This window comes from Ammospiza nelsoni, chromosome 3, assembly GCF_027579445.1.
Source record: "Ammospiza nelsoni isolate bAmmNel1 chromosome 3, bAmmNel1.pri, whole genome shotgun sequence".
In the NCBI taxonomy this organism is placed as follows: Eukaryota; Metazoa; Chordata; class Aves; order Passeriformes; family Passerellidae; genus Ammospiza; species Ammospiza nelsoni.
The window spans coordinates 44,632,012-44,645,214 of NC_080635.1; the positions used below are offsets into that span (position 1 = coordinate 44,632,012).

Sequence of the window (13,203 nt, forward strand, 5' to 3'; positions counted from 1 at the left end):
TAACCATGAAAACCAGTAACCATCATTTGACCAAGCTGATATTTTGTAGTCTTAACAGTAAGCACATGATTTTTTTTTCAGAAGAATCACTTTGAAAGCAGCCTAATGATTTTTGTATAAGGTTCATCCCAAAGGTTGCAGAGAAGAGGCATAGGAAGCACAAAACACCCTGGAGCTTCATCAGACTGCAGATCCACTGATGAGACCCATGCAAACTAATAGTGTGGCTCTGACCCCTTGAGAAAGCTCACCTCTTAAATATAAAGAACTTTATAGCCAGAAGAAGTAGGGTGGTGTTTTCCCACGGTTTCCTGAAAAGTCTGTCAGGACTGATTTTCAATAGCTACTATTTATATAATCAAAGAATACTTTGGAATGTTTGTGGAGTATTGATGGCTGCCCAGTCTTGTTTGCAAAGTACACTCATTTTAATTTGACCAGATCTTAAGAAATGTTGAGTATTTGCGCCCTGTCTGCTGACGCATTTCAGTTTGGAACCTGGTAAATCTGCAGAGTATTTTCATATCCACAGAAAAAATCACAGGGAGCCAAAGGCTGCTAAGGTCACTGTGCTCAGCATCTTGTGAATTCTGGTGCTCTGCTTACAGTGATATAAATCTATTTTGCATCTTTCATACTCATTCATTATGGTGAGTTCTCTCCTGAATCCGCTTGCATTAAGTCTCATTAACTAATGCCAGTTAGATTTTTGTGCTCTGACAGAGGGGTAGCTCTAATCATATGTTGTTGGTATGTCACTATTGGGGATCTTAAAATTATTGCTGAAAAAACCAAAAACACCATAAAAGGTTGCTACATACCAGCAGCATCCAGTTGTGACATATGACATTTTACTTAACATGTGTGAGCATGGACATACTTCATTTTGTGCCTTTATGTGTCAAAAAGAAGTTGTTGGATTATGTTAGGAAAGCTGTAGAGTATGTGACTGCAGGTGTTGGAGTATTGGTAAATCCATGGAGTATTTCATCTTGGCTGCTGGGTCCAGTTTTGGTCTCCCTCCAAGAGGATACAGCAGGAACAGAAAGGCTGTGGCGAGGATGGCAGAAAGTACTGAAGGCAGGGATGAAAATTGACCCAGAATAGTGGCTGGACTTGAAGGAAAACAAAGGAGGGATAATACTGAGTAAATAATGAATTGGTTCGCAGAGTGTAAATTCTCCTTTTCTCTAGACAGCGCGAAGAGAGCTGGGCAGAGCGCGATGAGCCAGGAGCCCTTTCCGTGCGGTGCGGGAGCCCATTGCCAGCAGCCGCGGCCGGGATCGCGGCTGGCTCGGGGATCCCTGGCGCACCGGCGGGAGCGGGAACGGGAGCGGTGTCCGCAGCCGCATTACGGTCCGGCTCCCTGCGACCTCCGCCGGGCCGGACCGCGGTGCCGGCGCCGTCCGGGGGCTCGGCAGCGCCTGTGGCCGCGGCGTGCGGCGCCTCCCCCGCCCCGACCCGGGGGGCGGCCCCGGGAGCCCTGGGGGCGGGCGGGGGGGGCCGTGCCGGTGACGTCGGGTTTGCAGCAGCCCCGAGCGGCAGCGGGCGGGCGGGCGAGCCCCAGCCCCCGCCGCCCGGTGCTGCGGCAGAGGGCGGCGGGCCGGGAGCCGGAGCGGGGAGCGCCGCCGAGGAGGGCTCCGGCGGCGCCAGGATGTAGGCGCGGGGCGGCGGGGAGCTGCCGCCGGCGACGGGCTCGCCATGAAGAAGCATTCGGCCAGGGTGGCCCCGCTCAGCGCCTGCAACAGCCCCGTCCTCACCCTCACCAAAGTGGAAGGTAAACGACGTCGCGGCGAGCGGGACGAGGGCATCCCGGGGAGACCGGGTACCGCGACCGGGGATGCTCCGGGGAGACCGAGCGCGGTGCTGGGGCGATGCCGGCGGCGGGGACTGCGCGACTCCCGAGCGGGCGGTGCGAACCCACGGGGCGCGCTGCTCCCCCGCCGCTCGGCATCGCCGGCGCTTACCCCTGCCCGCCGCCCTGCTCAGCCCCGGGGCTTCCCTCGCCCTCGCTCCCGAGGCAGAGCATCTCTCCGCACCTCCCCTCGGGACGCGGGAGCAGCCCCCAAACCCGTGGGCAAGTATCTGCCATGCAGGACCCTTGGCAGGAGGGAAGGAAGATGATCGGCAGATTTGTTCTCCCGATGTGAGGAACGCAGCCCCGTGTTCCAGCCATCTGTCCTCACCTCTGTTTGCCAGTCCGGCTGCATGGTAGCCGTGGAGTTGGAGTCTTATGGCCGGGAGGGATGTAAGAGCCAAAGAGCAGTGGGGGCTGGCAGACCTTTAGGGACCACTGGGACCTTTGAAGACTTTCAGGGATCACGGCCGGGGACCTTGAAAAGGACACTGATGTGCTCAGAAGGGTTCCCTGGAGAAATCTGAGGATGAGGAGCTGTTTTCTTGGTAGAGACCTGTAAGCCTTGTCCTAGAGATGGAGGGGTGATGCGAAGGCAGGGTGCAGGTCAGGGAGAGGAGCCTGTCTGAAGCATGGATACAGAGCTCTGTTCCTGAAGGAAGAGCAAAGGGAAAGCTACTGGTTTGGGGGATACCACTGGGGTATGTCGTTGGTTGAGAAAATGGTGTTGGTGAAAGGAGAAGGTTGGCTGGGGGGAATGGAAGGAAGAGAGGCAGAAAAAGGATGAGAAGAGTGAGGCAAAGAGGAAGAAAAGCTAAAAAAAAGGAAAGATTGAATGGCAAGACATAAAATGTGAATGTGAGACTCCAGAGAAAGCTCATGAAAAAGAAAAAACTAATACTGAAAAGCTGAGAAATTAATAAAGGAAAAGAAAAAATGGTAGCAAAAGCTCTGTGGAGCAGAAAGTGAGAAAATGCAGAAATGTGCAAGAGGAGGAAAGGAACTAAAAGCAGCAAGAGTGGAAAGTAAGGGGTACCTGAAGGTTCTTAGTTCACAGAATATTCAGCTGTTGCATTCCCATAACATAAAAACCACCTACTGCAGAGATAGGAAAAGACATCCCAGTTTTCTGATGGAAAGAGCCTGATCTTCATTACACTGTAATTAGAATTTTAAAAAGCCCTTGGAGTTGACCCCATGCACAGTAGAGTGTTTCTCTCGAGGTTTGTACTGGAGGCTCCTCTGGGCTAGGAGCTCGCCTCCCTTTCTTTTGGTGCACTGCACAAGCTTTATGAATCATAAATAATAATAACCTACCAGGTTCCAGCTTTGAAATGTGGGTCATCTCATTCCTCTTTTACCAGTTCAAATACAGTTTATTACCTACCTTATAATAGAAACAGAAGGAGAGACAATCTTTCACTGTGCCATAAAATTGAATCCTTTCAAGCATTTCCATGTCTGCTCTGCATACCAGCTCTCAGATACCCTATTGCTGCCCACCAGGGACTTTGTTGACCTAGTTGGACTTTCCCTTCTTTACTTCAGACTCCTTTTTCCTTTACCATCAGTGGCAAAAATCTAAATTGCTTTGATGGTGCCTGGAGTTTCTTTCCTTCTCTTTAACAAAACAGACTGGCTCCGTTTGAGAGCTTCCTTTCCCAAACCAATTGACAGCATTTCCTTTCAGGCTAACATTGACTAATTTTGCCAGCTGGTGTTAAAGCCATATAAAAAAAAAAAAATGTAGTTATAGGCAAAAATAAAGTGAGACAGCTGGCACACTGTGGACTGCTGACTTCCCTTGGCCTGGCTGCCGTACCTCTGGCAAAGATTTGCCTTCCTCTGGTAGTCCAAGTCCATTGCAAAGGCATAGACAATGCTAAGAGCAAGACAACAAAAACTTTAATCTGCTTCACAGTTAGGATTATTTTCTACCCTATCAACCACCATCAAAGGGTTTCAAGGATCTTTGGCAGAACCACTAGGAATATGTTTCATTCTGGGATGGTTAGCCAAGAGGAGCCTTTCATTGATATGCATTGCTGTAAAGCCCTCCAGCATTCCTTGTATTTTCCTGCCGGTGCAGTGACTTCTTTGCTTTAAAAGGAAGATAAGGACTTTGTGCCTTCAGAAGCGTGACTGCCATTTCGAATTATTTCGGAGATTGAATCATCAGTATGCTCGGAGCCTGCTGTACCAGCACTTTTAAAGACAACTGTGTCTACATGCATTGCTCAGGCAGGCAGTAACAACCATACCATGTGTTTTCTGTGCCTGGTACCATTGTACACCCTTCATATTTTGAGAAATGTATGCTTGGTGCCTGATTTGTGCTTGTTCTTCCTTCTGTTGTTGTTTTTCTCACCAATTTCTGTCCACACTGCAGTGGCCATTCCTCTCAGACCAGCCAATTGACTGGTTCACCCTATTTGTACATGGAAGCACAGTGTGCTTTGAGGACTGACTTCTCTTCCCCAGGAAGGTATATATCTCCATTCTTGCTCTGCATCTTAAGATCTTCCAGAGACAGGTAGCATCAGCTTTGACAAAGAACTGCAGAACAATCATCACACCAGAGGAAACACATCCTCCACTTAATTAGCCCCTACTAGGAGCTGCTTATTCTCAGGCTTTCAGCAGCAAGGAAATGCTATTGCAGCCTCCCGTGTAGCACATTTCCTCTGCACTGTTCTGTCAGGAATGAGTGACTGGTGATATTCCAAACTGAGTTGCCGTAGAACCAGATGAAGCACACGTTCAGCTGGAGTAACCCTGCCTGCATTGCTGGAGTTGCAGGGAACTTGTATAACTATGAATGAGAAATAAATTTGGCCTTTAGTACCTTTGCATGCCTGCAGGGAATTCATCACAAGCGTATCAACACTGTAATTGCTTTAATAATAAATCTTTTTCACTTCTTTAGCAAACACAAACCAAAGATCCCAAGCATAGCAAAAACTTCCATGAGAAGCAGTCGGTTTCTTTAAGAGAGGAGATTCTTATTATCCTCATTTTGCAGATGGAGCAGCTGAGAAACTGCAGAATGAAGCAACTTGCCTAAAAACAAGCAGCACATCTTTTGACAGAGCAGGCAAGAAAAGACCTGCAGCAGATAGGAATGGACCCCAAACTTTCCACACATATCTTTGTGGCCATGAGAGGGCTATGGATGGATGCAACAGGGGTCAAAGAAGCCTTACTTTATTGAAATCAGCGACCAAAGCTTTCTTTTTGGGAAATAAGCTCAAATGCTGCATAAATACATTTCTGAATAAATACTGTGTAACTATTAGCAGCATTCTGCTGGTGGCATCCAAAGGTTTTGGTAGTCAGGCAATGCTTGTACAACTGAGCACTAGGGCAGGCTGTGTAAACATCTCACCCAGGACTTGACAACTGTAGAAGCAAGATTTGGTGGCCATTGGTCTTTTTCCCATGAAAGCCATACATGACAAACTATGCAGTGCTTATGCATCCTAGAAAACAGAAGCAACTGGTGAGCAAGAGAGGCTGGTGTGGCTCAGCCAGGGCTGTGGGTTTGGGTGTGCTTCCCCACTGAAGCAGCCTTGGCAAGGAATTTGTGTTGGCTTCTGCATGGAGGACTTAACTTTGAAAGTGCTCACTTATGTTCAGTGTGAGCAGTCAGGGCACCTCAACCCACCCAGTTCTTGCTCCTTAGCTATGGTAACAGTTTCCTCCTTCTCCTGCCCAGAACTGGTGAAGGTGAAGGTGACAAATTTACATGGATGGGAATTTTAGGTTTGCTGTGTGTCTGCTTCTCCCTTGGATCTACCAGCGCGCACCCCATTACCACAGGATAATGTCACTTACTCAGCTGACAGAAAAGCAGTGCCTTCTTCCGTGGGTACTGAGTGTTAAGTACACATGGACAGTAATTACACTCTGGCTTTGGCCCAAGGCAGCTTTTGCCCAATTTTTGTATTCCTTGCAGTATTTTCACTTAGTACAACAGCATATTTGAGCGGATAGCCAAGATCTTGTTCCAAAGGCGTGAGGAGTTTCTTGTTGCATAACACCTGGCTCACTTCCCAAATGGCACCATGCTTTCTTAGGCTTTAAGCAGCCTCAAAATGAGCTGCTCTTAGCTGTGCTAGCTTACTCACTGGGGAGTCCCTCTAGCTGATCATGTCCCCCTGGTTATTTTGTCTACTATCTCACCTGTGAAAACTCCTGAGTTATAGGTTTGGAGGTGACTCATTACTTCTGCACTGTGTCCCCTCCTCAAATGATACAAAAATAAAATAAGACCATTTTGATGTTACTAAACTAATGCCAGAGCAGGAGTTTTAATGCATCACAAAGCAGAAAGAGAAGTTATTAAAGATTTATCTAAGCTTCCTTACTTTAGTGGCTGAAATGAGACAGTATGTACACACAATGGACGAACTGTAGTTTCACTTACAATGATGGAACTTAAGAATCACAGCATCCATTGGATCATCTTCTCAGTCCTTCCATAGATCACAGACCATTACATTTCACCCACTTATCCCTAAATGAAGTAAGGTGCCTTTTGTAGTCATCTTGAATCAATTTAGGCATTTGCTTTCAAAAAATAAGCAGATTACTAATCTACCTATTTAATTATAGGCTTCTCCCATGAGAAGCTGGAACAAGAACCAGTAAAAAATAAATATGAAGTCACCAGAATGCATTATTCACTGTCTCCTGTATTTTAATTTTATAAATCTTGTAAAAGGAATTTTGTCCTTCGTTCCTGATGGCTGACAATCGTAAACAGTAGGATTTGTAGCTCAGTATAAGGGCCAAGGTTCCAAAAAGACTCCTAGTTCAACATAAAAGTCTAAGTTAGCTCAACATGTATTCCCCAGCAATTTCCCAGCAACAAGGCTCATATATAGGATTATTTATGTTGTTGCTTTTCTAGCACATCATACTCAGTACAGCACATTCACTTATGTAGTAAGCAGCTCTCTCCGCTTGGCTGGAGCGCCACTGCCAACCTTTAGTCCACAGCCTAGTTAATCTTTGTTAATTATAAACTGTGAGATGCCACTGCAGACCTGGATAGCATCCTGCAGAAGCAGGAATTTGGCCAATGAAAGAGTAGGTTCACTTTGTAGTCTTCACTGAGCTTTGCTGACAGCCACTGCGGCACAAGATCAAAGGCAACAGGAAACAAGGTGTTTTCAGCAGTGCAGAGCTGGCTTGCCTCTAGGCAGAGTTGCCCACCATCTATTGGAGAAATCAGGTACCTGATCTCCCATGTTAGCTGCCTGGTTCCAAACACATGCACCTCCTCTATCTGGACATAATACAGGGGTACCCAGCCTGGAAATTTTGTGAGCTCTACTCAAGGCATGAATTTTGACACAAGATCAAGCACCCTTTGGTTATACAAAAGTTGTATGTTGGCTCTTCTGGAAGTGTTAGGTATACATTTAGTTCAGTTTCACTACTTCTGACCCTAAGCCTCCTCAAACCCAAACAAGTGTGAACCCTGTAAGTCTTGTCATTCAGTCATTAAAAGTACAGAAATGAGGAGGTAAGAGCTCGAAATGCCTTTTCCACAATCACCTCAAATTGCCTAGCACAGCTCTCAGTAACAGTAATATTTAATTTGTGACTGAAAAAGGCATGAGTCTGTCTTCTGTAGCTGACTGAAACAAGTGAGGAATGGTGGGTTGCAAAAGCCTTTCTCACTGCAAAGAGGATGAGGCAAGTATCAGAGAGAAAATAGAAACTAGAATTTTTGTGTGCAATGTATTTTCACATGGAGTTACACTGAGTACCTCAGTGCCCACATGGGCCTAGCCCAAACCCGTCTTTTTTTAAAGGAGACTCAGCTTTTGATGAGTGTGCTGCTGAGAAGTGAGGAGGCATCTCTTCTTCTTTCCAGGGGATCATTGAGTCAATCATGTGGGGACTTCTGTGGGTATATATGCATTACTCCAACCACTGTGAGCACGCTCGAGTCCATGTCAAGTCCCCACTAGTATCTAGTTATTGGTTGACAGAGAACAGACTATCTCTGACTGCTCTAACTACCTTGATCTGAACTTAGGACTTAAGAAATGCATTGTGTTTGACGTTCAATAGCAGGTTAAACCATTAGCTTCTAGGAGAAAAATCAGGTGAAGTTGGAATTTACTATGGAGGAAACCAATGGGCTACAGGAGAGTCTTCTGTCTAAAACTGTGCTTACTTGAAAGCCAGGGAGCTCTGAGTTTTTGAAAGCTCCTCAAGAATGAAAGAACGTTGGCTTGTTTTTGATAAAGTGCAGTCAGCAGTGCCTCCACAGTTAGCATGAATTCACTTATCTCCTGTATATATGCACTGATATAAATGTGCTCTTTATATTAGTATGTAAGTAATTGAATTCCCTTGGAGATAAAACTATTACTCAAGAAAGATATGTAGCACTCAAATGCCTGGATAATTATTGCAGTAGCTTCCTGCAGAGAATCCAGACTGGTTTTTTTACCATCTCTCAACCCTTTGTTCAGTCTGAAATTTGAACAGACTGATCAAAATTTGCCCAGAATACAGTTTTGCTCATATCTGATTTTTGTTCTAATAGCAGTTCTGCTTCCATAACCCCTCAGAGTAAGTGGTGAAACTCCCAGTGACCTCGCCAGGTGACTCACTCTAAGATTCAATCCAATTCAATTTTTATTCAAGAATGGAATGCAGAATAATATCAAGAACACGTAACTTATAATCAGGGTTACTCCTTGCACATGGTTACTTTCCAGTCCCATGATGCTGCTACTGTAAAAAGCACCCAGTATCTTCCATTTTCACTCTGGATTCTGGTCATGAATTCTGATTAATAATAAGAAGGACAGTATTTAGGGGAACTCCTCACCTCATAAAATTCAGTGTAGAATATCATAATCAGGCCCATTTGAATGCAGCACTTCTAATGGATTTTCAAGGCAGTTGCCTCTGAAGATGAATTAAATGGATTAAAGTCCAAATTGCTGCAGTATGAAGTTGATAACTTTTTGGTCCTCTTTATATATCACTAACAGGAATTAGAATATTTTGCAGAAAGCCTTGCTGGCACATTTGACAGAGGCAGAAGGGCATATGTATGCTAGGGAGGAGAATTTGGCATGTCTTCAAAAATATGTGGAGATTATTTCATTCCAGCTCTTAGTAGGTTTAGATATAATATTTAGCACAGGATAAAACAGGAATTAATATATATTAACCATCAGTGATAAAACCCCCTCTATCTGTGAATTATACTTCAGGATATGAGAATACCTGCTACAAGAAATTTAGGCTTATTTGATACAAATCAAGCTATATGGATGATCTGATGATTTCAGTAATGGGACAGATTTCCACAGATGAGACTCACCTTGATTGTCAATGAACCAAAAGTCTTATTTTCTACCCTGCTGGAATTGAAGAAAGAGGATCAGATACGGTCGAGTAGCCAGCATAGATTATTGTAACACTTTAATAATTAGTTCATTTATACTAAGAATTTCAATAGCAGAAGAGGGTCTGAACTAAGAATGCTTTTTCCTTGGTTTGAGTTTTTCTTCATGCAATTTTCCCTACTTTCATATACCTATATCCCTTATTCTGCAGCCTCAAGCAAATTCAAACCTTCTGACCTAATAAGTTATTACCCTAGGTTTGTTCTTTAAAATAATTATATTGTGGACTTTAAAACTATTTTCTCTATTAATTTATTCTAAATTTAGTGATTCTATTTCATGGTCAAATTAAGTTAAATTATTTTTATCCCATACTGTAAGAGCAAAGTATTTAAAGAAAGCACTTTAAACTTTTCTCAAATAGCATCTGAAAATCCATTTGTGCAATGCTGTGTTGACCAAATATTCTAATTTAAAACCTGATTTAATAAGGTTTTATGGGGTTTTGTAATTTCTCCATTGTGATACATTAATTGCTATTCAATAAAAACAGAGTACTGATCTTCTAGACCTTCAGCCCCAACCATGGTTGGAAAACTGGGGAACTGTGAGCAAACCCAAAGTCGTTCTAGTGCTGTGTTACAGTCCCACACACCAGCCACCCACAGGGACTCACAGCTTTCCTGTAGGAATCCAGGAGCAGCTTCCTCAAAACTCCCACGCAGCTGCCATATGGGCCTGACCAAAAGTCCATCAGGTCCTGCCTCCAGCTTGGTGGAACATGTATTTTCTAGGCATTCATCTCTCACAGTGTGGGTGTGCTGAGAGCTGCAGCTTGCCCAGATGTAGAAAAAGATTTTTTTCTGCTTTGTTACTAGCAATTTTTGGCAGTTACTTTGTTTTTTTCACTTCTCTTGAACACTGAGTTGCCCTTTTCTACGGAGCATCCTGTGAAGAGCTCACAATCCCTGGTGGCCAGAGCCCATCACCGAGGTGCAGCATGTGGGTTTGTTTACTCCCACCTGCACCTCTTTATCAGCACACTCCTCCATCTGCCCATATGTCACCCAGTCACATTGTCCCTCATCCCTGCTGCTGGCCACTGCCCTTGCTGACCTGCCTGGCTTCACATCATTAGGAAACTCTGTCACCTTTGTCACCTTGTAGCTCACTCCCGTGGTGAGGTAGCCGTGGTTAATGGTGAAGAGTGCAGCTCCCACCACAAACCTCTGCAGAGCTTTGGCTGCTTCCCCCACTGCTGTGTATACTCCTCATTAGTTTCCTATCCTGTACTGAGCCTTTTATGCATTCCAGCACTTTCCCTGTCTATTTTCTGTAAGGCTCTTTGGAGTAGGATTTTTTCAGGACCCTCTTCACAACCTGGAAAGGATAGCTGCCTCTCCTTTACCCGTGTGCTTGTTGACCACTGTCAGTGAGCACTGGTGAGGCTGCAGGATGAATCATCCAATCTGCCCAGCACATAATGCTGTCCTTTATGCTGTCTAAGATGTCCATCCTAAGTATTGCTCACTCTCTTTAGCACTTACCACTCTGTTCCAAAGCTGAGTTGGCAGGTAAGTGGCTGAAACCTTTCCTTCAACAACTGGAGGTGGAGTGTGTGCCCCTCTTCAGTAGCTCAGTGCTTAGAGCAGCCTTCCACCCCTCTGCTAGGAGAAGGAAATCCATCTGCCAGAGTGTCCACAGGCCCTCCAAGACTGGAGGAACCCAGCTAGCAGCAAAAAACTGGTTGGCTCAGAATAGAAAACATTCTTACTTATTAGGAAAGCATAAATTCAGGAGGTCATTTTCCCAGAGGAGAAAAAGTGAGGCCCTAGCCTTGTTCCAGTGACTACTTCAAGTACAGAATGGAGATATTTCCTGGAGATGACTCCTCAGATGAGAGATGGGACCTCTCAAATGTGTCTGAATCCTGACAGGGTCTGGGTTTAGGAGAGGCACATGGGTGTTAGGAGTCACGGTCCTTTGGCATGCCCACGAACAGATTCTTTGGCATCTGGTGGGCTCTAGTGGGATCGTGAGGAGGTTACAGCTGCTACAAGCAGCTTTGGCAAAGGTGGAGCTAATTTGGAAAATGTGGGAATGTCCCTTGATGCAGAATTTGGTCTGTGCGTGCCCTCATTGCAATGGTGCAGGAAGGTTGCATACATGGAGACTACTGGCTTCAGAAATAAAATATTAACAGTTTCTCAAAACCAGACACCAGGATGACCTGTGAAAGGAGAGGCCATCACTGACAATGGCACAAGAAAAGCTGCACTAGGTCCCTGAGACCTCACTCTTTCACCTGACTGACTGCAAAGAAAATGCCTGGGAAACAGATCTGAACAAATATCAACATTTCAGGTTTAGACAGCTACAGTGGTAATTAGAGATGTAAATCACTTAATGAATTTGGTATTTCATCTTCTCTTCACAGGATGATGCCTCAGCTGTTTTTTAACAACTTAGTTCAAAAATCTTGAACACCTTAATAATGCATGGTTAGTGTGGTAGGAACAGGGTAAAAACTGTGGTAGACAGGAAGGGGATAAAAACAAAATTTGAGGAGTTTGTGAGTTTGCTGTTGAGGCAAATAATATTGGGTATCCAGGAGACCACCATCAGGAGCCATCGTGTGTGTTCTCAGGTATGTTGGCACTAATTGTCTCTCACTGATCCCTCCATGTAGTAAATACTGGGTGAAGAAGTCCCACAGCATTCAAGGCTGTGAGAATATGCCTTGGGAGTATCTGGCCCTGATCCCTCTGCATGTCACAGATTTCTAGAGCTCTAACCATGCTGAGGATCAGGCACTGTCTCACAGGACTTCCCTCAGCTCCTTCTCCCCTCTTTATGATGAGCGTATATTTTTGCAAGCTTTACAGACTTGTTCTGCGCATTGCTCAAGCAGTTACAAAACATTTGACAGGCTGGCAAAATGGAAATACCTTCAGGATGTCTCATTTATAATTGTCAGCAAGACCTGTGAGGGTTGTTCTTTTTTATCAGAACTTTTTTCCAGAAGCCTGTTTTAAAGAACTGTTTAAGAATATGCTTACTTTACATTCCTGGCCTGGGGAAGCTGGAAGAGTTGAGCATTATCATTAGGTACATGTTTTGGTCCCTAGTAGGCAGGATCTTAGTCTGTAAGGGTCACTTTCTCACTCTGAAGGGTTGGAAAGGGCACCCAGCACTTGTGTAATGCTTCCTTGCCTGATTTGCTGAGTAGCTGACAGCTGCTAAAGCAGGTCATTGATGACAGCTAAATATGTTCCTGTGCGCTGCACAGCTCTGGGTCCAGCAGCGCTGTCTGTGGTGGCTTTACCCTCTGTTCCTGACAGCAGTGCTGGAGAGGTGGGACTCATCTCACCCAGCTTCAGACACCCACACCAGAGACACCTACTTCCAGCTTGTCTCCCCAGACTGTTTGGAGCTGGTGGAGAGAAACAAGCACTCAGAGAGAGTGATTCATCTGGCTCGTTTTAATCATCCACTTTAGGAGGAGATAAATCGTGCTATGGAAATGTCTTTTTTCTGTCTACTAACTATGCAGAAAGTGTAAATCACTGTCTCAGATACACAAGTCGGCATGGCAGATGTCTCAGACTAAGAAGATGAATGCCACCCTTGGTTTTTATCAGTATTGTATTTTTAATACACACATTTAGGTACAGTGTGGTCCTACAGTAAGTCCATAGCTGTCTACCTGTGCACAGGAGTCTTAAGACTCTTGTACAGACTTTAGAAGAGGCCTGGACAACCTATTTAACGGTGTTTCCTTTAAATGCAGTGCTTTTCCATGCCTCCTTTACTTCATGGCCTTTGGCTGGGTCTGTGGAGTAAATAGCTTGGGTGTAGATGGCCCTTGCTGCAGGTGTCCAAAGCCACTTGAGGGGGGTCTTAGCCATAACAGAAGAAACAGAAGGACATCTGTTTTCTGAGGCTAATGGCATTGACAGTAGCTTTGGA

The 13,203-nt window shown here is 45.1% G+C and overlaps 1 protein-coding gene across 1 annotated transcript in view; it reads left to right on the top strand.

Moving 5' to 3' along the window:
• The first annotated feature begins 1,701 nt into the window (after window positions 1-1,701).
• The window catches only part of SLC35F3 (solute carrier family 35 member F3), a 60,359-nt gene continuing 48,857 nt past the window's right edge, over window positions 1,702-13,203 (top strand). The window contains exon 1 of the mRNA XM_059468556.1: window positions 1,702-1,777. Within this exon, the coding sequence (XP_059324539.1) occupies window positions 1,702-1,777 (76 nt within the window). The remainder of the gene's footprint in view (window positions 1,778-13,203) is intronic.